This window comes from Chiroxiphia lanceolata, chromosome 6 (assembly GCF_009829145.1).
Source record: "Chiroxiphia lanceolata isolate bChiLan1 chromosome 6, bChiLan1.pri, whole genome shotgun sequence".
Taxonomy (NCBI): domain Eukaryota; kingdom Metazoa; phylum Chordata; class Aves; order Passeriformes; family Pipridae; genus Chiroxiphia; species Chiroxiphia lanceolata.
Window position 1 is genome coordinate 62,010,705 of NC_045642.1, and position 23,067 is coordinate 62,033,771.

General features: G+C 47.7%; 1 protein-coding gene across 1 annotated transcript; it reads left to right on the plus strand.

Annotated features, from left to right (window-relative positions):
* The first annotated feature begins 1,938 nt into the window (after positions 1-1,938).
* GCH1 (GTP cyclohydrolase 1) lies at positions 1,939-22,336 on the plus strand. The gene is made up of 6 exons (XM_032691371.1): positions 1,939-2,304; positions 12,830-12,939; positions 15,145-15,200; positions 18,200-18,231; positions 19,167-19,251; positions 20,005-22,336. Exons 1-6 carry the CDS (start codon positions 2,007-2,009, stop codon positions 20,129-20,131), a joined length of 708 nt encoding a protein of 235 aa, XP_032547262.1. The 5' UTR covers positions 1,939-2,006; the 3' UTR covers positions 20,132-22,336.
* Positions 22,337-23,067: the final 731 nt, after the last annotated feature.

Consider the following 23,067-nt stretch of genomic DNA (forward strand, 5'->3'; position numbering starts at 1 on the left):
CTGCTGCCTTATGGACAGAGTGTGAAGAGAGGCCTCTGTGGCTCCTTTAGCATCTCAACCATTTATTTTGATGGCCATTTATTTAGTCTCCCTGTTCTTGCTTGGGGTGATGGGTGATGGAGCATTCACCCTACGCTCAGCTGAACCTTCAGACTCAGTTTCTGGCTCATAAAACCCCGGAACAGCTCCAGCTGGAGGGGACCTGTGTTCCAAACATCTGCCTCAGCATTTATTTGTTCACCAACACTTAAACCCAACATGGAGCAGGGGCAGAAGAGGCTCTTGGCAAAGATGAGCTGTGCTCTGTCTGCTGGATTTGTCCCCAAAGTGCCTGGAGGATGCAGGATGCTCAAACCATCTTTTGGGGTGATGTCGCAACAAGATCCCCGTGGAAACCCCAAAATATTTGGTCTTGGTCATCAGAGATTGCACATTTCAGAGTCACAGGTGGGAATGTTAAAACATTGGGACACACCAGCCCTGCAGCAGAAAGGTGTCTGCAGACATCAGGGGTTTGAAGGGACAGAAGCCCAGCCAGGATAAGGTGGTGGGTGGGAATGGTCACTAAGGAAGGCCAGTCCACTCCTGGGGTCATTCTGGTGGTTGCATCCCAATGCCAGTAACCCACAGCCTCTCAGAATGGTGTTGATGGCATTTCAACAGTGCCAGGGAGTGAATGGGTGGGATGTACCAGCATCACCCTGGTAGGAAAAGAGCCGGCTCTAGGAGGTTGAGGGGATGAGAAGACAGTGGAGAATGATGCTGGGAGCTGCCATGCAGCTTGACCTGCATCCCAGCTGGACTCTCCCCATCCATGCCCTTGTTTCTAATCCTGGGCTCCCCTCGGACTTTGCCCACACTGGGTTGATTGAAGGGGGCACCCTACAGTGGTTTGGGGTCAGTCCCCCATGTCCTCACCACACACCTCAGCCCAGGGATCGCCCCATGCTGCCAGCCCATGCCCCAAGCCCCTTGTGCCCCCAGCCTGGAGGATTCTCCCGTATCCCCAGCCTGGGGGGTCCCTCTGGATACCCCCCTACCCCTCACCTGCACCTCAACCCACGAGATGTCCCAGCATCCCCATTCTGGGTGTCAGCCTGGGGGATCCCCTTGGATGTCCAGTCCTTGCTTCAGCCCCAGGATCCCCCCGGTACCCCCAGCCCAGGGGATCCCCCCCGATGCCCCCACACCCCAAGCCCGGGTGTCAGCCCTGAGGATCCCTCAGATCTCCAGCCCATGTCTCAGCCCCAGGATCCCCCCGTACCCCCAGCCCAGAGAATCCCCCTGAATCCCCACGTATCCCCAGCCCAGGGAATCCCCCCGAATCCCCCCACACCCCCAGCCCAGAGGATCACCCGGGATCCCTAGCCTGTGTCTTATCCCCAGGACCCTCATCCCAGGGGATCCCCCCGAATCCTCTCGTACCCCCAGTAGAGGGAATCCCCCCAAATCTCCCTGTACTCACAGCCCAGGGGATCCCCGGGATCCCTAGCCCGTGTCTCATCCCCAGGACCCCCACCCAAGGGGATCCCCCTGAGTCCCCCCGTACCCCCAGCACAGGGAATCTCCGCAACCCTCCCCTTACCCCCATCCCAAGGGATCCCCCCGAATTCCACTGTACCCCTATCCCGGGGGATTCCCCCGAATCCCCTCGTACCCCCCATCCCAGGGCATCTCCCGGGATCCCTAGCCCGTATCTCATCCCTGGGGATCCCCATCCCAGGGCATCCCCTCGGATCCCCCCGTAGCCCCATCGCGGGGGACCTCTCTGTACCCCCCCCCGCACCCCCATCCCGGAGGATCCCCCCGTTACCCCCCGTACCCCGTTTCCACCCGGCTCCCGACCCTGCCGGTGACGCGGCTCCGGAGCCGCCAATGGCCGCGGCGCGGGCGCTATAAAAGCGGGCGGCGGCGCCGGGACCGCCCGCACCGGGGGCCGAGCCGGGGGCTGCGGGGTCGGCACAGCCCGCACAGCGCCCGTCGGTGCCGGTGCGGGTGCCCGGCCCATGGAGGGGGCGCGGGGCTGTAACGGGTACGCGCGGCAGGAGCGGCCGCCGCCCCCCGCCCCGGCGGAGAAGCCGCGGGTCCCCCCGGGCGGCGGCGGCGGCGGCGATGGGTGGCGGGGGGAGCGGCCCCGCAGCGAGGAGGACAACGAGCTGAACCTGCCCGGGCTGGCGGCCGCCTACACCTCCATCCTGCGGGCGCTGGGAGAGGACCCGCAGCGGCAGGGGCTGCTCAAGACGCCCTGGAGGGCGGCCACGGCCATGCAGTTCTTCACCAAGGGATACCAGGAGACCATCGCGGGTAGGGAGCGCTCCCGGGGCGGGACGGGGATGGAGGTGCTTGCTTGATGCCAGCCGAGGCGCTGCCTCTCCTGCTTTATTGCTTGAAACGGGCTCCATCGCTGCCCTGTCGCTGCACCGCCCGTCCGGTGCCCCTTGTCACTAAGTCAGCAATGTGTGTTAGAAAGAACCTGTGCCCTGCGGTCTCGCTGTCCCCTCCCTCCCCAAATTTCTCGTTATTGTGTTTTCTCTTTCCTATTAGACTATGTACTGGTAAAGTTCCCGTTCTGCCCTAAACTTCCATGCTTTTGTTTTGGGCGAGCAGTGCAAGTGCTCTGGCTTTTGCTTTCCCTCCTCTTCGGTGAACTTTTCAAGCTCTGCCATGGAAACTTGCGGATGGTGCTTCCCTCCGTCCCCGGCCGAGCGAGGTTGTGTTTCGGATAGGGTAGGAATATTTGTTTCCATTAGCAGACGTAAGTGGTGTGAATTGTCTCAGAAAAGGTCCCGTTTTGCTGATGCTTTTAGTCAGGTGAGGTTTTTCGAAAGTGGCACTGAAACTTAAGGAAGCGAGGTCGGGAGAAAGGAGGAGCCCAGGGAGATCCCTGCCCCATCTCAGGGTCCCAGCAGCACATGCAGATGTGGAGAGGTACCCCAGGTTCACCCCCTGCTCCAACTGAGTGTCTCTGCTTGCTACCTGAGGGCATGAGGAGAGGAATTAGGTGGGAGGTGTTGTCCCCATCACCAAAACTCCACAACCGTCTCTTAGTTCCAAAGCAGGGTGAATACTGCTTGGAAATATAGTTTTTACATCACTTTTCCTCTTCTCAGCCTCTTGGCTGTGGACTGTACCCAGTACAAACAATGAAAAAGGGCTTGGGAGTTCCCCCTTCCCCTTATTACAGTAAAAGGCAGGTTCCTGTCAGTGAGGGATGCAAACACTGTCAGCAAGGATCTGTGAGTGTGAAGGAGGAAGGAGCTGGTCATGTTCTGCTCTCAGAGCACAGCACTGGGGTGCTGAGCCTGCCCCAGAGCTGCATCAGGGTGTTGGGGCTGAATGCAAAGGCTGAGCTGTGCTGATGGATGGCATCAGGGAGCTTCTCCTTTTCCAAGTGCACTGTGCTTCCAGTTGAAGGCTTTTGTGTTTGGTTTCTTTTTCACTTCTCTGCTGTTGGCTCTTGTGAAATCAGATTACATATAACTTCCAGCATTAACTTACTCATGGCCAGCTGGTACCCTCGTGTCAGTCTTGTGTCCTGGCTTCCCCCAGGAACAGCATTTCTACCTTGGAAGCTGTTTTGCCTTTCAGATCAAACCAGGATTTTGGGGTCACATCTGGAACAGGCTCTGGGCTGCAGTGGCCATTCTTGTTCCTCTCTTCCTTTAGTCCTGCTGAACAGTGTGCTTGAGATGAGGTTTCATCAGGGTTTCATGGAATGATCCTTTGTCTAGTGAGAGTAGCTTTCCTCATTTTACTGCTGTAAAACACAGGAGGTCTCTCAGCCATCCTGTCAGGCTCCAGCAGAAGGAATTTCCTAATGATAGTTTGAGCAAGAATTTCTGTGCTGAACCTGGATGAGGTTGCTGCCCTTCTTAAGTCCTCTCTTATCTTGCTACCGGTTCTGTGATCACACATTACCTTTAGTTATTTAAAAAACTTTTTTCTGCTCCAGTGTGGATTCTCTGGGATTTCAGTGGTCTCTCCTAATCTCTCACACAGATTTCATTAAGCAGAGTGGTTCTGGATACTCTCCTCCTCTGAATATCCATACCTAGGAGAGAGCTGTGTTATGTCCAAGAGTAGGAAAAAAACATCACTGCTGGGTGCTCTACTCTTGGACTGCTTTTTTCTTTTTTTTTTTTTAGGAAATAATGTGAAGCTGTGGTCTTAACATGCCTTCCTGTGTCAGGTGGGGAATCCTTTTACTTTCCAGCTACTCACCTATTCTTGCAGGATGCTGTTTCCAGTTGTCCCACCCTTCCTAGCTAAAAAGGAAGAAGAGCTGTAGATGAAGGGCAAGACCAGAGCAGCTAACAAAGCAACTAGTGGATGAGGAGTTGGTTGGGAGAGTCAATAGGGAAGTAAATTCTGCTTGGGAGAGTTTAAAATACCTCATGAAACTTAGATCCAACAAGTCCAAAGTATTTTGGGCACAAGACTAGGTGTGGGACTGCTGCTGTCTTTGCTGCAGCATTCTGGTGTGCTGTTCCCTTGGTTATGCTAATCCAGCTGTCTGCCTGGCCAGGCTGTGAACTGGACCAGGAACTGGATTGTAAAAGGAAAACCAACCTAAAATAACCCAAATCTCCCCCCCAAAAAAAAACCCCAGAAAGCAGCCCTGACCTCTTGTTTTCTCAGGTTTGTTTTGCAGCTTTTTCATCTCCTCACGTGGAACTGTCTGGATAGGCAGAGGTTAAAGCAGTGACTTGCAGGATGTGTGTTGAGCAGAGTTTCAAGTTTATCCCTGCAACAGGCAGAAGATAAGGGACAGTTACAACAGCTGCCAGTTCCATCTTTCCATGAAAGGTTTCTCAGGTAAAGGCTCCGTGGTGGTGGCTGTACAAACACATGGCCAGAGGCAAAGTATGTTGCAACAGGCACCCAGCTCCCAAACCTTGCCAGGGTGTGGAGGTGCTGCCAGACTGTGCTGCCAGGAAAGAGTGACACAAATGAACAAGGGCAGTGAATGTTAGTACAGCTACAGGCTTTAAAATCAGCCTTCTGACCTCGTCTGCTTGAGTATCTGCCTTAGGGAGGCAGGAGATCATGTTTTCATTTCCCATAAAGGAACATAAAGAAAGATGTAATAGGTACACATCCAGATTACAGAACCATTAAGGTAGGAAAAGACCTCTAAGACAGAGTACAAATGTTCCCCCAGCACTAACCATGTCCCCAAGTGCCACACCCACACAGCTTTTAAATCCCTCCAGGGATGATGACTCCACCATTGCCCTGGGCAGCCTGACCACCCTTTCCATGAAGAAATTTTTCCCAATATCCAGTGTAAACCTCAGGTGGTGCAACCTGAGGCAGTTTCCTCATGTCCTGTCCCTTGTGCCTGGGAGCAGAGCCCGACCCCCACCTGGGTCCCCCCTCCTGTCAGGGAGTTGCAGAGCCAGAAGGTCCCCCCTGAGCCTCCTTTGCTCCAGGCTGAGCCCCCACAGCTCCCTCAGCTGCTCCTCTTCAGAGCTCCAGACCCTTCCCCAGCTCCACTGCCCTTCTGGGAAGTGCAAAGTTGCAAGTGAGGTCTGGAGGGCTTGACTTAAGCCTCACTTGCTGTATTATTGTGGAGGGTTGGACTAGATGGCCTTTAAGGGGCCCTTTCTGCCCAAAGCATTCCATGATCTCTTTTATTTACTGTGTGTCTGAGAACATAATACATTTGGGGCATGGTTAAACGTGCTGGTCATTTGATCTTCTTTCCTGAGTGTTGTCACTTTGCTCCCATGGCACCCGATTGTATTTGTATTTTTCTACTTGCCATAGCTTAACTTTATAGTATTGCAGGGAAGACTACATCTAAATTCCGTCCCTTCTCTCCTTTCAGATTTATGTGAGCAGCAGAGAAGCTGATTCTGCTTTCCAGTTTCCACTGTGTGTGTATTTTCTTGGTTGGTTTTGACAGCACAGAGTAACAGTGTTCCTGCTTTAGTCCTTATTCATCTTTGCTATCTGTGTTCTGCAGCTGCTCAGTATTGTATGTCGGAGCCATTAGTGGAGTTTACTTGTTAAATATCTAAATCTGGCTCTTTCTATTCATTCTAGATTGTCACTTATTAATCCTGGCTTTACTAAAGGCCTCATCCTCTTTCTTTGACAGAACGTATTCAAGAGTGTTGTTCTCACTTGTGTCATACTATCATCAGACTTTGACTGGAGTAGCAGGGGATGCCTCTGGTGATTTCAAATAAAATCCATCTTGGGGCCAGATTAAAAATACTGACAGTTCACTGCAGACACTCGGGCATCGATGTAGACTAACAGTGGTTGCAACAGAAACCTCTTAGTGTGTTGGTAAGGATGGCAGAGCAGAAAAGTTACCCAAAAAACCTTTCCAATCTCATGCAGTGCTCCTGCATGAGCATCCAGGAACGTGTTTTCTTTTGCAGGGTCAGATCTATCAGCTTCTTACTTCTGGGAGTAAATGATGTTTCAAAATAATGATTTCAAAATCCTGTCCCCTTGGTTAATGAAAGTTAAGACAAGCACTGTGACAGCCAGGTGCCTTTAGCTTTCTTGCTGCTGGTTCAGGCCATTACCCACCACACAAAGACTAAACCTTGAGAGATCTGTCCCTTCTTTTACTAAAGGCTTAATGTCATGCTCAGAGGTGCTGTTTGTGTATAAGTACTACACAGCACAAATGTGTGCAAATGAGTGAACAAATGGGAATACAAGATTGCAGACAGCACTAGCTTGGAACTGAAGCTGAAGGCTTCAGAACCAGTCTTGCTAAGCAGAGCTAAATGGTAAATTACAGAAACTGCGTCCCTTACAGTGTCAACGATGCTTTGAAAGGTAAATCATAAAGGAGTTGCTTTGGATTGTGTAATCCTGTAGGAAACACAAGGCACAGGGTTGAACAAGCTGCCTGTGTCTGCAGGAGGAAGTTAACTTATTTTCATCCTCCATAAACACATCCAAGCAAAACAGCATGTTCACTAAACAGTGTATTGCTGTTGGTGGCAGAGGGAGCTGATACCAGAGAAGTCTCCCAGCCCTTACTCCTATGAGCATGTCAGCTCTCAAGCACGTTGGCAGGTTCAGCTGCCCTTTCAGTGTGTTTAACAGAGAAATGAATATCAGAAATACTGGGAGGGGACAACTTTGCTTTCTGAACCTCTGTGGGCTTGAAAGGCTGCCCGTTATTTGCCTGGAAGCCAAGTGACTCTGCTGTGCAGCTTTTATTTTACAGCAAATAACAACTACTTAGCTCTTTTCCTCATCAGTTTACGTGCTTTTCCTATGTCGAAATATTTCAACCTTAATATTCTTTTCTCCATCTCGTCCGTGTGGATTTGGTGTTTTTCACAGGCAGCACTGGTGTGAGCTGATGAATTTTTCCAGGCCTGCTCATTTTGCCGCGGTGAGAGGTGCTAAGCATCGCTGTGTCAGAACACACGGGCAGTGCCTTAAGCAAACACGGCTGTTTGATCAGCAGCGCTGCCCTTTGCCGAGGGCTGGTGAGGTGTGTCCTTTCCTGGAATCGAGGTACTGCAGGTTCACAGAATCACAGATTGTGCTGAGCTGGATGAATGCAGCCTATTAGCAACCTATTAACAGCTGGAGCATCAGCATTATTGCGGTGCAGCCGGCTTGATTCTTGTAAACCAGGGCGTGGGAGACAAAGGGTTGTTCAGAGTAAGGTTTTGGGGGGTTTCTTTCCTCCTGTGCCCACACATAAGTGAAGCCTACCTTGCTGAAACACTGCAGGGAAACTTCTGCTGGGAACTGGGACTTTCCAGGATCATCTCCCCTGCCTGTTAATGCTCAAGTAACACTAAGCTCGTTCAGGGTTTTGTTGGGAATTTATTGAATGTTGTAACCTCTTGGGTCTGAACTCTTACAGCCTTCTGAGATTTCATGTTGCTCTTCCAAAGTGTTGCTTCACCTTCTCAGATTTTTCCTTTCAGTTTCAGAAGGAAGTGTGGATGAGCCCCTTCTATGGCGTGAGACATGGAAGTGGTTATTAGAATCCTGATACATTTTAATGAGCATCCCCAGAATGCTGCTTTCCCTCACGTTAATAAACCCCCTGTCAGAGGGCAACTTCTGGAACCTAATCTTAGCTTCATCTGTCTGCAGTGGCTGATGCCTTATGAATAGACTCGAGTCTCTTCCTGCCACATGGAAAGTGTCTTACAGGAAAATAAACAAATCTGTTTAAGTCATGGCCAGAATTAGCTGAATATCAATAATGCTTTTCCTCTTATCTTTGTTTCTATGAAATGTCCCTTAAATCACACACCTGCTTCACCTCCCTTCTGGTGACTGAGGGACTAAGCTTTGCTTCTGGAGCAAATGTTTCTGTCTGGAGTTCAGTGTCTGTTTGTAGTCCCTTGGTGATGAAATCTGAAATAGTAGTCATAAACTTGTAAATTCTTTTGTCTCTGAGGTTTCTCTTGGTTCCTGTTAGGCAGGTGTGTTATGGCAAGGAAGCCACACATCACTCATTTAATTTTCTCTGCAGATTTTGAACTCTATTGCCTATTTACATAGTCATGTGGCATTTTAAGCTGTGCCTCTTTCTAGAGCTCTTCAAGGCTTCTTGAAGCAAATGACATACCCAGACCACTCCTTTTCTCAGCAACCTGAAATCATTAACTTTCTGCAGCAGTACAAACTCTTTATATTAATGTTTTTGTAGCCTGATTCTTTTCTCTCTATGCATAATGTATTCCTGGTACCATTTTTATATTCAAAGGCTGCAATAATTTTCTGGTTTCTCCTCTGGAATATTTTCCCTAACTACAGTTACCTGTAGTGTCATCACATGAATAAATAACAGATAATTAGTTTTGACTCCACATCTTACTGCTTACCCAGCAGTAGCTGAAAGGTTTTTATGGTAATTTACTTGCAGATTTAATCCTGACCCTGTAGCCTGTTGGTTTCCCTGCCACACATTCAGCTGTTATCCCGTGTCTCCTGCTGACGATTACATCTGTTTTCAGCTGCAGAGGAACTCCTTGAGGGTGACCGTGGACAGTGAAGAAAGCCTGGACCTGGGCATTGGGTGTCAGGAGAACCTTGTGCCTTGTTTCTCAGCCAGGATGGATGAGCTCAAGGAACAATGTCAGGGAATTTCTGAGCCTGCCTTCATCCTGTTGGCACTGAACTATCCACAGTTTGACTCCTCTCTAAAGTGGAGCAGTGAGGCAACTTAACACCACGGGGAAGTACTTTAACTCCTAGTGAGAGCAGCCCACAGCACTTCACTCTTCTGACTCCCAGGCATAGTAACAAGGGTAGATCTGAAGTGCTGTGAAGCTGCTGCAGTGCTGCCATCCTTCATGCCCTTCACCTCCTGAGCTGTATTCTGGGTGGGCTCTGGCTTCTTTGGTTGCCAGAGGTGCTTTTGCTTTCCTGTGTCACATTAAAGCCATGCAAATAGTTTCTATAGCAACAGGTATCTTTGCTTAGCTCTGACGCAAAATCCTGAAAGGTCTTTCTCATTCTGTCTTCATCCAATTCTGATTTTTTCTTTTATCAACTCTTACTGTGAAGATAAAGGGCAAAAAATTAATTCTGCTCTGTTTCAGGAGTTAACTTGCACAGGTGATTGTTCAGTGTTAAGAACCCACTGAAGTTTCTCTACCAGGAAATGAACTTTTGAGGTGAAGGAAAAATCAGCTGGAATAATCTAGGGAGCATCCTGGCTGTGCAAAACTTGAAATCAAGCTGGTGAAGCAGGGTAGAATGAAAGAATGGGAAAAGGGGCATGAATTTGTCACCAGCTTTGCTTCTGGCCTGGTTAATCTGAGGCTGTTTCCCCTTCTGCCCTTTCAGCTGCAGCATAAAGGCTGAGCTTGTCGGGGGCCTGTTTGATGCTGTTGCAAAAGGAATGACTTAAAAAAAAAAATAATAAAAGTCAGACAAAGTTACCTGAAGCGGTATTGTCTCCCTGCACAAGGTGTTTGAGTCTCTGCCAAAGAAGTCTCTCCCGTGAAATGACTGCAAACAACTGCTGCAGTGGGACACAGGTAGAAACAACTGTGACAAGATGCTGTGTTAACTCCTCTTCTGTCAACACAGGGCTTGGTTTCCAAAGGGAGAAGGGTAGGGATAGGCAGGCTTCAAGCTGTGCTTGTTTTCAGAAGAGGCTTGTGAAGTTTGAGCAGGAGGGACTGGAGCAGGATGGGGTGACTGGGGCTCTCTTGGCACCATGGCCCTTTACTCAGGTGGTGGCCTTCAGTCTCACATTCTGTTTTACCTTTGTCTCCCTGATCACCTGGCAGCTGTGGAGGGGTTATTGGAGGGGCTAACACTGAGCTGTGTTCTTCCTTCTTGGGCCCTGCAGTAACCAGGAGTAACCGGTGCTGACAAAATCAGCACACCTTGCTGCAAGTTGTGCAGGGACCATCTCTGAGCTGGCTGCAACTTGCTGCCAATATTAAATAAATCTGAGGTGTAAAAATGGCAAGAGCACTATAAACAAGGAAAATGAAACATCTCACAGCTCTGTGGTTACGTTCTTGATGTTTTCTTAGACACCTCTAAAACTCCCTTGGCTGTGAGGGGGCACTGCCCTCACTGCTCTGACTCTGGGCTGTGGTTTAAGAGGGGATGTGCAAGAAGGGTGGGTGGCCTTTGTGTTCCTGCTTGATTGCTTTAGCTGTTAGAAGGATGCATTTTGTTCCCCAGGTTGCCTGTGTGGTACTTCTCAGGTCACTTAAACTTCTCTTTGGCTGAGCTTTGGCTTTAGCAGGGCTAAGAGCTGTCTCCATGATTCAACACAGCTCTGCAGCACTCCAGGAGTAGAGTCAGGCTCTTGAGGGAAAGTTTGTAAGGATCTCTTAATATATATTTTATACATTAATAAACGTGTATATGCATATACATGAGACTTCATGGCTGAAGTACCTTCTGTTGCAGCTTGGGCCTTGTGCTGTGTCACACGACTCTTAATGAGAATTTGGCCATTTCTGGTTGTTCTGAACAATCTGCTTTGCGAGTGTGCTGACGTAAATCCATATCTGACATCAGGCTCTGATATGCTCCTGGCCAGGCTGGTGTGAGCCGAGTTGGTGGTCTAATAACAGCAGCAGTCACTCTGGAGATGCTTCGTGGATCTGTTTGCATTTTGTTTTAATAACGCTGGGCGTAGTAGCAGGTTTCGTGAAACCACTGTTTGCCTTTCTGCTGTAGAAATGGCACATCTGCAGAGTGCTGCGGGAGGGAGCTAAGAACCCAGATGCTGCTCTGTCTCCCCTCTCCTCTGAGCCTGCTCTGTTTTGTATTCTCACTACTCCTGTCTGAATTCATACACAACTGCTCCCCGTGTAACCAAAATCCTCTCCGGCGCTGTTTGCTGTAAACTAGACCCTGAAATTTGAAGAACAAAACCATGTGCCTTTACAGAGTTGCTCCCTGGCCTCTTTCATGCCCCCTACCCCTGCTCCCTGACCGGATCCAGAGCCTTCTGGGGTTCAGCCTCGCCGCCTTGCAGGTTGCCAGCCCTTCCCAGGAAAGAACACGCGTCGCAGGCGGCGCGTCTCGCGCGCAGTTTCCAGGGTTACCTGTGTGGTGCTGATAGCGAGGCAGGAAATTAAAATGCTCCGTGATGGTGATGCCTTATCGACAGCAGATGGTGGCCATTAGGTGTACGTGCGTGTCAGGGGGAGGCATCAAGGCAAGTAGAGCAGACACAACTATTAGATTTGTGTAATCGCCGCTGCAGGTGTTAAGCTCCACTGCACACGATGTAGGGCAGTCCCTGAGTGCCCTGGTTCCCCTTCTGGCCATGGCTTCCTGGAAGTAACTACAAGGAGTCAGTGTGGCTTCAAGCTGACTGGTTTGCAGAGTCCTTTGTCCTTATCAGCCTACCTGTACAGCTCGTTTTCTTCTTGCAATTTTCTCCCTCCACTCTCTCTCATATAAAGCTTTTCTCTCTCGTGCTTCAAAAGATTTGGTCTCTTAACTTGAGACCATTCTGCTTTTAACCTCGCTGAGCACGATCCAGGTACCTGCAGTCTTTGTGGAGACTGTGCTCATGTGCTGTAACCTGTGTCAGGGTTGCCTGGGGACTTGTCAGGGGACTGCTAAATGTGGAAAATCAACTGAGGATCCGTTCTGCTGAGCTCCGAGACTAGCAAAGTGTCACTCTGTATATTCCTTTTCTCACTGAGCTGCCCTTCTTCCTTCTATCTTTTTGGGTTTCCCCACCTCAGTTTTCTATTAACTCTGAGGTGCACAATTAGGCTGGACTGTGCATGTGCCTGCCTGCTTTCTGCTCAGGACAGCACATGTCTCCCGGGTCTGTGGGTACAGATCTGTGTCTGACTTGTGTGTGCCTAAACAGCTTCTGCCTGGTGTGCTTCAGGATGAAATAAGAATATTTTGTTTGCATGCAAAGCCTCCTTGAGAACAGTGGTGCTGGTGTTGAAGTATTTGAAGAAACCACTGTGATGGCTTAGCTTTTCTCCCACCTCAGGCTCAGCTTTGCTGGCGGGCGCACGACTGCAACCCCACTGAGGTGTGCTCTCATCTTCAGCACTTCTCATCCTCAGCGCTGGCTTCATCAGCTCTAGTCTTAGTTGTTCTTAAGTTGTCAGTAATTCTGCAAAGACTAGACTTGTTTTAACTTGAGCTCAAGCTATTATTTAAATAAAACACTCCAGGCTGACTTCTGGTGCAGCGTGCAGGGAGTCTGATGTGTGTGATCCCATGCAAACCAAAGCATACTTTTGACCTTACTCCTTATTTGCCTCCCATATCTGAACCCTAAAATCTGTAGCCCTGAGAGAGCTCCCCCTTGCTACAAGCTTTCTCAGGAACCTACCGTGCTTGTACACTTATTTTTTTTAATGCAAATGTTTGGTTTCAGATGTTCTGAATGACGCCATCTTTGACGAAGACCATGATGAGATGGTCATTGTGAAGGACATAGACATGTTCTCATTGTGTGAGCATCACCTCGTTCCATTTGTTGGAAAGGTAAACTCCTCCTCACAAAACAGATGTGGGAATGCACAACAAAAGACTTAAAGTACATGTAAAACACTTGGTAGCTGTAACTACAGAGCTTTTAAGGCCGTAAGTCTTTACTGCTTAAGGCTATGGTTCTAGAAGTTAATCTTCAGAATACAAATAAGGAAGACCTCCTTAATGTGAGTTTTATTTGAATTTAAGCTCCTGAAATGGAACTCTCAACCTTTCCTACTGTAAGTAATCTAATGGTTTCTGACATTTCATATCAAAGCTCTTCTCCATGAAGCAGCAGCAAGCCTTGAGGGCAGACATCTTGATATTAAACCAGCTCACCCTGCACACTGGCTCTGTCACGGATTTAGCTCCTGGCTCAGAGCTATCTAGTGCACATTCATCTCTGAAACCCTCTGTGAGTGGAACAAACTCATTAGCAGTTCTTAATTACATGAGCTGAGGCGGGGAGAGGGTGGCCAAAACTGACTGACTGGCAGGGGGCTGCTTAATTAGGGACTCCCGTGAAAGGGGCTGGAGTTCCAGAGGGTGTTGGAACTGTGGTGCTGACAACTTGAAAAAGAAAATAAAGGGTCTCCAGTTAACCTCTGTAAACGTGATGAAGAGTTCTGGGTGGGTAGTCCCTGCTGCACATCTGAGCCTCTTCACTCCCTTATCAGCATGGAAGGATGGAGCTCAGTCTGATCCATCTGTTGCCATAGAGTACTCACAGGCCCAAGAGTAGCAAGTGCTTGTGCTGTCTATAAAATTCATAAGTTCCAAGCGAACTGTCTCCCAAAAATAGAATACCCGAGCAGAAACCAGCCATTTTAGTTGAGTCAACTCAGTTTAATCTGCTTTCTTTTGTTACTGTTAGTATTTTATACTGGAAAACAGGGTAACTTCTTTTTCTGTGCAAGCCTTCTGTTGTGCCTATTATTCTTGGTTACACCTACTGTGTATATCCTCTGTTACTCCCGTGGCAATGTGTGCATTGTTTTTACAACCAGCTGTTTAGCCTGTGTGGTTTAGAGAAATCTCTTTACAAACACCGAATGGGTCCTACTAAATGGCTTGGCAGTGCCTCTAAATATTCTCTGACCAACCATTTCCCTGTTGGGTACATCAAAGAGGCTGCAAACACTGACCAGCAGTCTTGTGTTTGCAGTTCTGTCTTAAAGGAAATTAAGAAATTTGAAAAAAAAATAATAAAAAAAAAATAAAAAAGGGGGAACAGGATTCAACACTTATTTCTAAGTCATGTCTCTGGCTTTGTCTGAAATATTTCATGTCTTTTCAGGTGTCAGTGAGTTGATTTACCCAACAGAAGTGATAGGAATGAGCAAGTTAGCCAGGTAATAAGGTGCACTGTGGTACAGGTACAGGGTTCTGAGGTGGGGCCTCCAGGCACAGTGCTAAGACAGGATCCCTCACTGACACTCCCCTGCTGTATCTTGGCTGATTTTTCAAGTCTCTGGTACAGTGGCACAAATGCTGTTTTATAATCCAACTGTACACCCACTGGAGTGCAGTAGCCTGTGTGGCTTTCTTAAAACAAGGAGCTTAATGCTTTCCCCCCCTGCCTCATATCTGAGCACTTTTCTACTAAACTTATTTCAATTTAGTGCAACTATGTGTTGCAGTAGGAATGTCCAACCAATCCATATTTGAGCAGGATGGAAGTTGAGTTAATCATCAGTGATCTATGGTATTGCTAAAACAGGGAAAAATTGAATCAATAAGTGCAACCTGATTTTGGTGGCAAAATACATCTTGCCATCAGAACTCACTGGAAGTAAAGCACAGTCCCTCTTCCTTCCTCTCCCTAAATCCATTTGAGGCCTTGAAAGAACAGCATGTTTGTTTTGGATGGATGGTGCTGTGCTGAGTAATAGACTGCCTTTTGCACCCAAATGTAGCAGTACTCCGTGGCATTCCTGAGACTTGGAACATAAGCCTTGACTCTTGAAGAGCTGTGATTTTTGTCCCCCTTTGAAAAACTCACCTCTTCTTCACCAGGACCTCACCAGGCATTTAGTCTCTGTTAACTCCCCAGTTTTCCAGGCTTGCATGGTGGCACGTTCCTCCCACATGCCGAAACTTCTGGACTGTTCCAGGGGTAGTTCTGGGGCAGATGCACATCTCATTGTCTGTGCATGAGTTCCATGCTCATTTGGAGTTTGGTTTTGCTGCTGTTAATGGTTGTTCTCCTCTGTCCAGGTACATATTGGGTATCTCCCTAACAAACAAGTGCTTGGCCTCAGCAAACTTGCCAGGTAAGTGTTCCTGTAATGAAAGTGATGCTAATTTGTAAAAAGGATTCCAGGCTGTGCTAACTGTGCTAATCTTCTTAATCTGGTCTCCCTGTAAAGCTCAGCCCACTCTGTGTCCTGGATTTGGATTTAGACCAATCCTCAGCATTGTTTTTTTGTGGAGAGGACAGATAAGTCCTGGAGCTGTGTGTTAATTCACACCAGTGACTGTGCCAGTACAAGGCATTGGTGTCTGCAGGGAGCACTGAGGCAAAGGACAGGAGAATTTGGCCATGTTCTAAGGCAGGCCACAAAAACCAGTGGGGACCTCCAGCTATTTACTACTTGTGTGAATACTGACTGATAAGAACCAAAATCCAGAAGTTCCAAACTGTAAATGAACACACTTTATGGATATAAAGCAAATCTAAAGCTTTCATCTCTTAGCTGACTCTTCAGATAAATTTGGCATTTCTTTCTTTCACTTGAGACCTGCTGAGCTCAGTGGGGTATATTTTATAGATAAGGCTCAGCCTGAGAAACAAAACAACTGTGATACACTTGAGAAATCCATTTGTTATGTAAAATAGCTTCTTTTTCCCCTCAGCAAGTGCCCTTGGATTAGTTGTTGCACTGAATCTTGTTGTAAAGTGACACTTTTTCTAGTTCTGATGAGAAGAGGATGGTGGATCCCTCCAATAAGCAGATTATTGAGAACCAGAGTGGAAGAGTCTCTGGAGAAACAAGTCTAAAAATTTGGCTGTGGTTCAGAAAGACCACATAGGTTTTTGCTTATGCTTTCCCTGATCGGTCTGTTAATCCTGCTGTAGTTCCAATAACACTAATGAGAATTAGCCCTGTAAATCTGCCTGCCTGCTGGGTTTCCTTAGCGGGTAAGAAATGTGTAGGATATGACAGTAAAATGCTCTGAAGTGAGCCAGCTCTGCTCTGTGCTCTGCTTGCACAGCAGTGAGTTGGGTTTGGGGAGTGGAAGGGCCCTTGGAGGTCACAGCTTTGCTCACAGAACCTCACATTACAGGGAGGCATCTTCATATCTTCAGCAGCGCTTACAGGAGTGGGCTTTGATTAAAAGGCTGAAATAGGCTGTTCAACACGTAAATTTTTTTTGTTCTGTGGCAGTACAGAACTGCTGGGATTGGGGGCTGAGGCTCTGAGCTGTCAGCACTGCAGCTGGTGGGCAGAAAACTTTGCCTTCTCTAACCCCTCACCCTTGGGGATGAGTCTGGGTGGCAATTCATGGCTGGTGTCGTGTGTTGGCTGGATCTTCAAGTGGTGCAGGGTGGGGTTTTTTTTTTTTTTGGAGTTGGATTTCTGTCTTTAGCACATAGTTTCATTTCTGCAGGGCTCCAACGCAGGATTCAGGATCCCATTTGAAATGTACATCTGTTGGTTTGTGCTTGCTCTGGTCTCTAGTTACCTCTCAACTGCAGATGTAAAAAAAGGAGCTCAAAACAGCTTTTAATGATTATTTTCTTTTGTAATTCAAGTGGCTGGAAGTGTGCTGCTGGAAGTGTGCAATTTCGCTACTATTTATTCTCAGTGTAGAAACCTGCATTAATATGTGCAAACCTGCATTTCTGCTTGAAAGGTTAAACCCAGCCCCTTTTTCAAGGCAGGGTAGACCTCTCAAACCCTGCAATAATGAAAAGATTAGTTTCTTGTGTAACAAAACTGTTCTCAGTCCTCACTTTCTAGAGCTTACCCTGAAGAGGCTGGTGGGCCAAATCATGCCTCCCTTTTGTGCCCTATATAATGCAACCAGTGTTCAAGCAAAGATTTGTGAGGCTGTTGGTGCACTAGGCCTAATCTTTCCTAATAGGATTAGCCTAATGTGGCGAGTTTCTGTAGTTGTGGATGACCTGCATTCAGTCAACAAACATCTTTCTCTGGATTTTAGGCTCAGGCTTGAAAATGCTCTTGCAAATGCCTGTTTTTACGAAAACCTGCTGTTAGGACTTCTTATGTGCAACGCCAGTGTAAGAATATCTGACCATCAGCATGCTTCCTATCCGTATATTTAATCTAAATATTGTGTTGCTTTGTTTAGAATTGCTATAACACAACCACTTCATTGCTGGAGGGGAGTTTCTGCATTTAATTCTCTCCAAAACAGCAGGACAGTCTCATTGTCAGAGATGTTTCTTGTAAGTGGTGCCTCGGGCTGGCAGCCAGTGTCTGGTTTGTGTCTGCTCTGACCAGACAGGGTATCAAAGCTTCCTATAGCAACTCCTTTACGTGGCCACTCCAAGTGTAATCAAGAATTTGAGGTTGGCATGAACAACCCATGGAGTTACAGAGCAGTTATGGGAATTTTCTTAAACGTGTGTGTTCTAGTGGAGCATCAGTAAGTGGTGGTGGTGTCCCTTGCATTGCCCACCAATGGCTCAAACCTGAAGTCGTGTTGGAGGGGAGCATTGAGGTGATCCCAGCACTGAAATGCAAAGGATGGGGTGAAATGTGGGTGGAGAGTCTCTGTTTCAAATAAAACCAATTCTGTCTCATTGTTCTTAGTTATATTTGTGGTCGAGTGCAAGAATCCAAACCATTTCTTGCCTAATTTCAGCAGCCTCCTGGGAATCCCAATATCTGAATTGTCCTTCAAGCAGCATTTGGGTTAGATTGAAGCACAAGGAAGTGTTTTGACCTCAGTTTGAGAGGGGAATCTTTGGGCATGGATTTCCTTGCGACTGTGTGATGCGGGGGGGGTGGTGGTATAAGGAATTCCAAAGTATCAGCCAACACATGGAGCTCAAAGGAGAAGTGACAGGTTTGCCCCTAAAATAGACCCTGGGGCTGCAGGTGGAGGGGAACCCATCACGAAACACAGGGATGTGCCAAGGGAAGTCCTTGAGGAATGCCAGCCTGGGGCTGGGCAGCAGCATGGCACTGCATGGATTTCCAGGAAGGACATGGAGCAGTACAGTGATGGTGTCAAGTTAATTGTGAAGATCAGTGGTCAGGTGGGAATAACTATAACATTGTGTTTTTCCTCTCTCCTGTAGGATTGTGGAAATATACAGTAGAAGATTACAAGGTAAACATGAAATTTTGGGTTTGTTGTGGGCACTCCTCCCCCAGCCAGTGCAGGGGACTGGGAACTGTAGCTGGACTGTAGCTGTGCAAGTTTGTGTGGAGAACAATACAGATGTTTCTCACTTGTCATCATACTTAGCCCCTGCATCTCCACTGAAGGGTAACTTCTGTGGAAGAGGATGGAGGCAGTAACTGATTCCAAGGATAAATGTGCTACAAGGTAGAGCTGCCAGGAATAACTAAACTAGTTGAATGCTGCTGGGGGTGAATTCTCCTATTGAGATTTGGAGAGATTCCTTTGAGAATTCTCTAAGGCAAGGAAGCAAGAGCTTCCATGTTCCTGCTTGCTGCCCTGGGGAAGGGGAGGAAGCTGCAGGATTGGGTTGGGCTCAGCCTGCTCCCATTGTCCTGAGGTTAAATTTGGCCTGTTCTTGGCTACAGAAGACTTAGTGACCATCAGACTGGTGAATAGAGGGTGCTAGAGCTGCAGGAAATAAAGTTTTGCAGGACAAAAGACTCTTAACTTGCTCGTTTTTTATCTCCATTTCCTTTCCTTAAAGAGACAAATTGTGTGTGTGGAATAAATCATGCAGCAGTGAAGCTGGGAACAAACACACTAAAAACTGAAAGAAAACAGAGAGGCAAGAAAATCTAAGTGCATAATAGGAAATGGAAGGATTGTTATGACAAGTCGTGGTTATGCAATTCCTGCAAAGGTGGAATGCAAATAAACAAGCAAATAAAAGATCTGTTTTCAGGATGCAAAACATAAATAGGATGGGCAGGGCTTGGAGCAGCCTGGTCTGGTGGGAGGTGTCCCTGCCAGCCGTGTAGGGGTTGGAACAAGGCGGACTTTAAGGTCCCTTCCAACCCAAATTATTCTGAGATCTTATGATTCTGAGCTCCCTGTTGTTTTTTGTGGGTTTTTTTTTCCAGTCCAGGAACGCCTTACCAAGCAAATTGCAATCGCCATCACAGAAGCCTTACAGCCCGCGGGGGTCGGGGTGGTCGTGGAAGCCACGTAAGTGACTCCGAGCTGCTCCGTGGTTGTGTATGGACTGTGTGTGATCCCGGCCGTGTGTGATCCCGGCCGTGTGTGATCCCGGCCGTGTGTGATCCCGGCCGTGTGTGATCCCGGCCGTGTGTGATCCCGGCCGTGTGTGATCCCGGCCGTGTGTGATCCCGGCCGTGTGTGATCCCGGCCGTGTGTGATCCCAGCTGTGTGTGATCCCACCTGTGAGCTGCTGAGCTGGTGCCTGCTGTCCCTTTGGCTGCGGTATCCCTGTGCCGCGCTTGGTCGTGGGACAGAGAGCATAATTATTAATAATAATAATAAAGAATAATAATCCTGGCCCGCTCAGCAAAGTGCCCTGGTGTGTGTGAGCCATTTAAAGCGGGATCCTCTGCAGGGATGTGGCAGCTGGCAGTGTGGAGCTGCCCCAATTGCTCTGGGTCCGTGCTCTACCTCAGTGCACCTTCTACATCCTCAAGCAGAGCAGAGATTGGGACCAGCAGCAGGCATGTCCCTCTGATCAGAATGTACCTTGGGAAGGTGGGATTTTCCTAGGATCAGAGGAGAGAAGGCAGTGCTCAGAGGCTGGGAATGGCTCTTTTCCTTAGCTCAGGTACTACAGACAGATGTCCATTCTGGATATGGGGGTTTTGTTACCTCCCCAGGACTGATTGTGGCCATATAAGAAACATCCCTCTCCGTGGGATTACTCCTTTCCTATGAGCATTCCTGATGTATTGACTCCCCTCTCATCTCTCCTAGGCATATGTGTATGGTAATGCGTGGGGTACAGAAAATGAACAGTAAAACAGTAACCAGCACGATGTTGGGGGTATTCCGGGAAGATCCAAAGACCCGTGAAGAATTCTTGACACTCATCAGGAGCTGAAACTGTGTTACTCTCTGAATGCACTCTGGATTGTTCTGTCCCGTGTCACTGTCTGTTCTTGTTCCTACGCCCAACTTCTTAAACTAAATCGTTGTGAATTGTTGTCATAGTCTTTGTGCAGTGAAAGACTCCTGGTGGCAAATGGAAGAGGTAGTGATGAAGGGTGCTCCTCCTGGATTTCCAGTGATGTCACAGAATTACAAGCTGCAAAAAGCGGTTTGGAAATGTATTTCCATCCATAATGCAGAATATCCCACTGTCAGGAGAGAAGTGGGGCTTGGTGGTGAAATGGATATTTATGAAGTAGTTGTGTTTATTAGAATAAATGGGGAGCAGCACAGGAAACAACTGAAAGGCTGTGGATCCTTGTAGGATCAGGATTGTCCTGAATTATCTCTATGTTTTATTGCAAGCCCTGCAGTGGCTGTTTCAGTACCTGGGTATGTGTGTTGTACCTCTGAGATGTTACCTCTGATGTGTTTTATATTCTTGATAGTATTAACCTTCCTTTTTTGTGTATTTTTTTTTGTTTGTTTGAGAAATGTAAACCCCATTTTTTCTGTCCTCTTAACATGCAGGGAATTAACTTCTGAATTATTTGGGGCACAGTCTTATCTCAGTACAAAGGGGTTCATGCACCTTTTCCTCTGTGCCTCAGAATGTCTGACCACTTGAACTGTCAGCTTCCTACTGTTTGTAAGGAAACTTCAACAGAGGGGAGGAAAAAAATACCCTGCAGAGTCTGTCTGCAAAGTGCTAAGGTATCCAAAGAGATTTTTAATGATATTTATATCTTGAGCATTCCTTCTTGGATTTCCATTGGGTTAGGCTGAGAAGCTAAAACTTAGTCTGATAATCTGAATGGGAAGATTTTGAGCATTTCAAGACTTACCTCTCATAAACGTGGGACCAAAGGTGAGCACAAAATCCTGAACACAGCACACGGTACCTCCCCTGTCCGCTGCCAGGTCGGGTCATTCCAGGGCAGAGGAACCTGAAATGACAACTCATTTCATAAGAGCAGCTGAGAAAAGCGTTTCCAGGGCCATCAGAATGAATTGAACCACATTTTCTCTGCGGATGGGGCAACCTCTGTATGGGGTACAAAAAGTTTTCGGAGTCAGCTGGACCCGGCTGGACTTCTACTTTGTTACCGCTTTAATGGGTAATGTTTTGTAACTCTTAATTGGGAGCAGATGAGGAGCAAATGAAAACCACCCTTCTCACCCCAAGCACGGGAGGCAAAGCTTGCAAAACGAATGTCAGCTGGGGTGCTGGATGTCCACAGGTTCCCACAGCTCTGCCTGGCTGAGTGTTGATCCAAGATGTCCTGTGCACAAACCTAAAAGGCGGTTCCCAGTCTGGAAAACTCCATCTTACTGACATTCCCCTCTCTTGCTCCCAACCCCATGTTGGAAACAAAATGAAAATCATGTCTGATCAGTTGGGCCTAAAGAACTTTTTCAAGAAGAACAAGCTCATGTGTTTAATTTACAGTAATTTTACCTTGATGACCTTCACTGGTCACGTGAAGGAAAATCTTTTATGTGATTGGAAAAATCTTTTGTAACATCCTCTGTCCTGGATTCTGTAGGATTAGGTGCTGTAACAGTGTTTGTCTGCTAGTATAAACAACCTCTGCTGCGCATTGGTAGAACACACCCACTCTGTGGCATTTGTTTTCCTGAAATTGCCACTTCAGTTCAGTATTGTTTCAAATATCCAGCTGAAAAGCCTTAAATCCTTCTTGCCTGAGGTTCAGAGTAAAACTCTCTTTTTAGCTCAACTGGAAGGAGACTTTGAGGACCAAAGGGGCACACACTACTACATTTGTTCCTCTTTCCCTGCTTTAGTTTGGAAATTAAGTCTCTGTAAAACGCTCTTGTTCCTGAGGTACCAAAAAAGTTGTGTTTTAACCACTTATCTCTATTCAGGATAAAGTTCATGTTGCACCACTGCTGTTTTTTTATTTCCACGTGACCCGTAGTCCTTAAAACATACCTCTCTCTACTCGTGGCCTTGGATTTTGTTCCCATTTTTGCTGTTGTAAGACTCGGTGCGTTTTTTTTTGGAACGTGAGTGCTGTTCAAATACAGGAGCTTTAACCACCCCCAGTGTGTAAATATGTATAGGACACACAGACCACTTGTACTGCACACAAGTCCATTGTCTCTGAACCATTAAAGCACAGTGTTATCCACTGGAGTGGGAGCATCCTTGGGGACTTGGAGGTGAGGGAATCGTGCAAGGAAGTGGCACGAGCTCCATCTCCTCAGGTGGAGGTTGTTTCTCCAGTTTTTTTGGGATGGGTGGTTTGTTATACCCAGATGGGGCGTCAAAAAAAGACAGAATTTGTTGTCACCTTATTACTGTTCCTTGGAGCCACAGGAATCAACAGCAAATACACTGGGATGGGGAAGGTGGGTGGCAGTGTTGTTTTGAGCTCCTCTCAAGCATGTCTTGAGCCATCCTGGGTGCCTCCTCACCCTGGACTGAGGAAACACCTGGCTCCTGGCCACATGTTCGAATTACCTGAACAAAGAAATCCTGTCAGCAGGTGTGACAAGAGATCTCAAAGGTGAAGTCACCCCCCTGTGCACCTTGCACAGGGATGAGCTTGGCCCGTGCCAGCAGGAGCTGAACAGCTCCTTCAGTGAGGGGCAGGCTGTCTTAAAGACATTCCCACTGTCCTCCAGCCTCCCAGGATGCAGATATTGCTGAGATTCAGGGGAAAAAAAATTATAAAGTGTGTGGATCCCAGACTCCTGAGGAGCCTTGTAGCCAAAGTGCAGAGGGAAGGGGGACAGCAGGGGCTGTGTGTGGATGGGTTCACTGTGGCAGTCAGGAATGGAGAAGGGATAATTAATTAGAGCCCCTCCAGCCCTTCATGTCTTTTATCTTTTCCAAATGGTCTGTCCTACTTGGAAATAATCCTC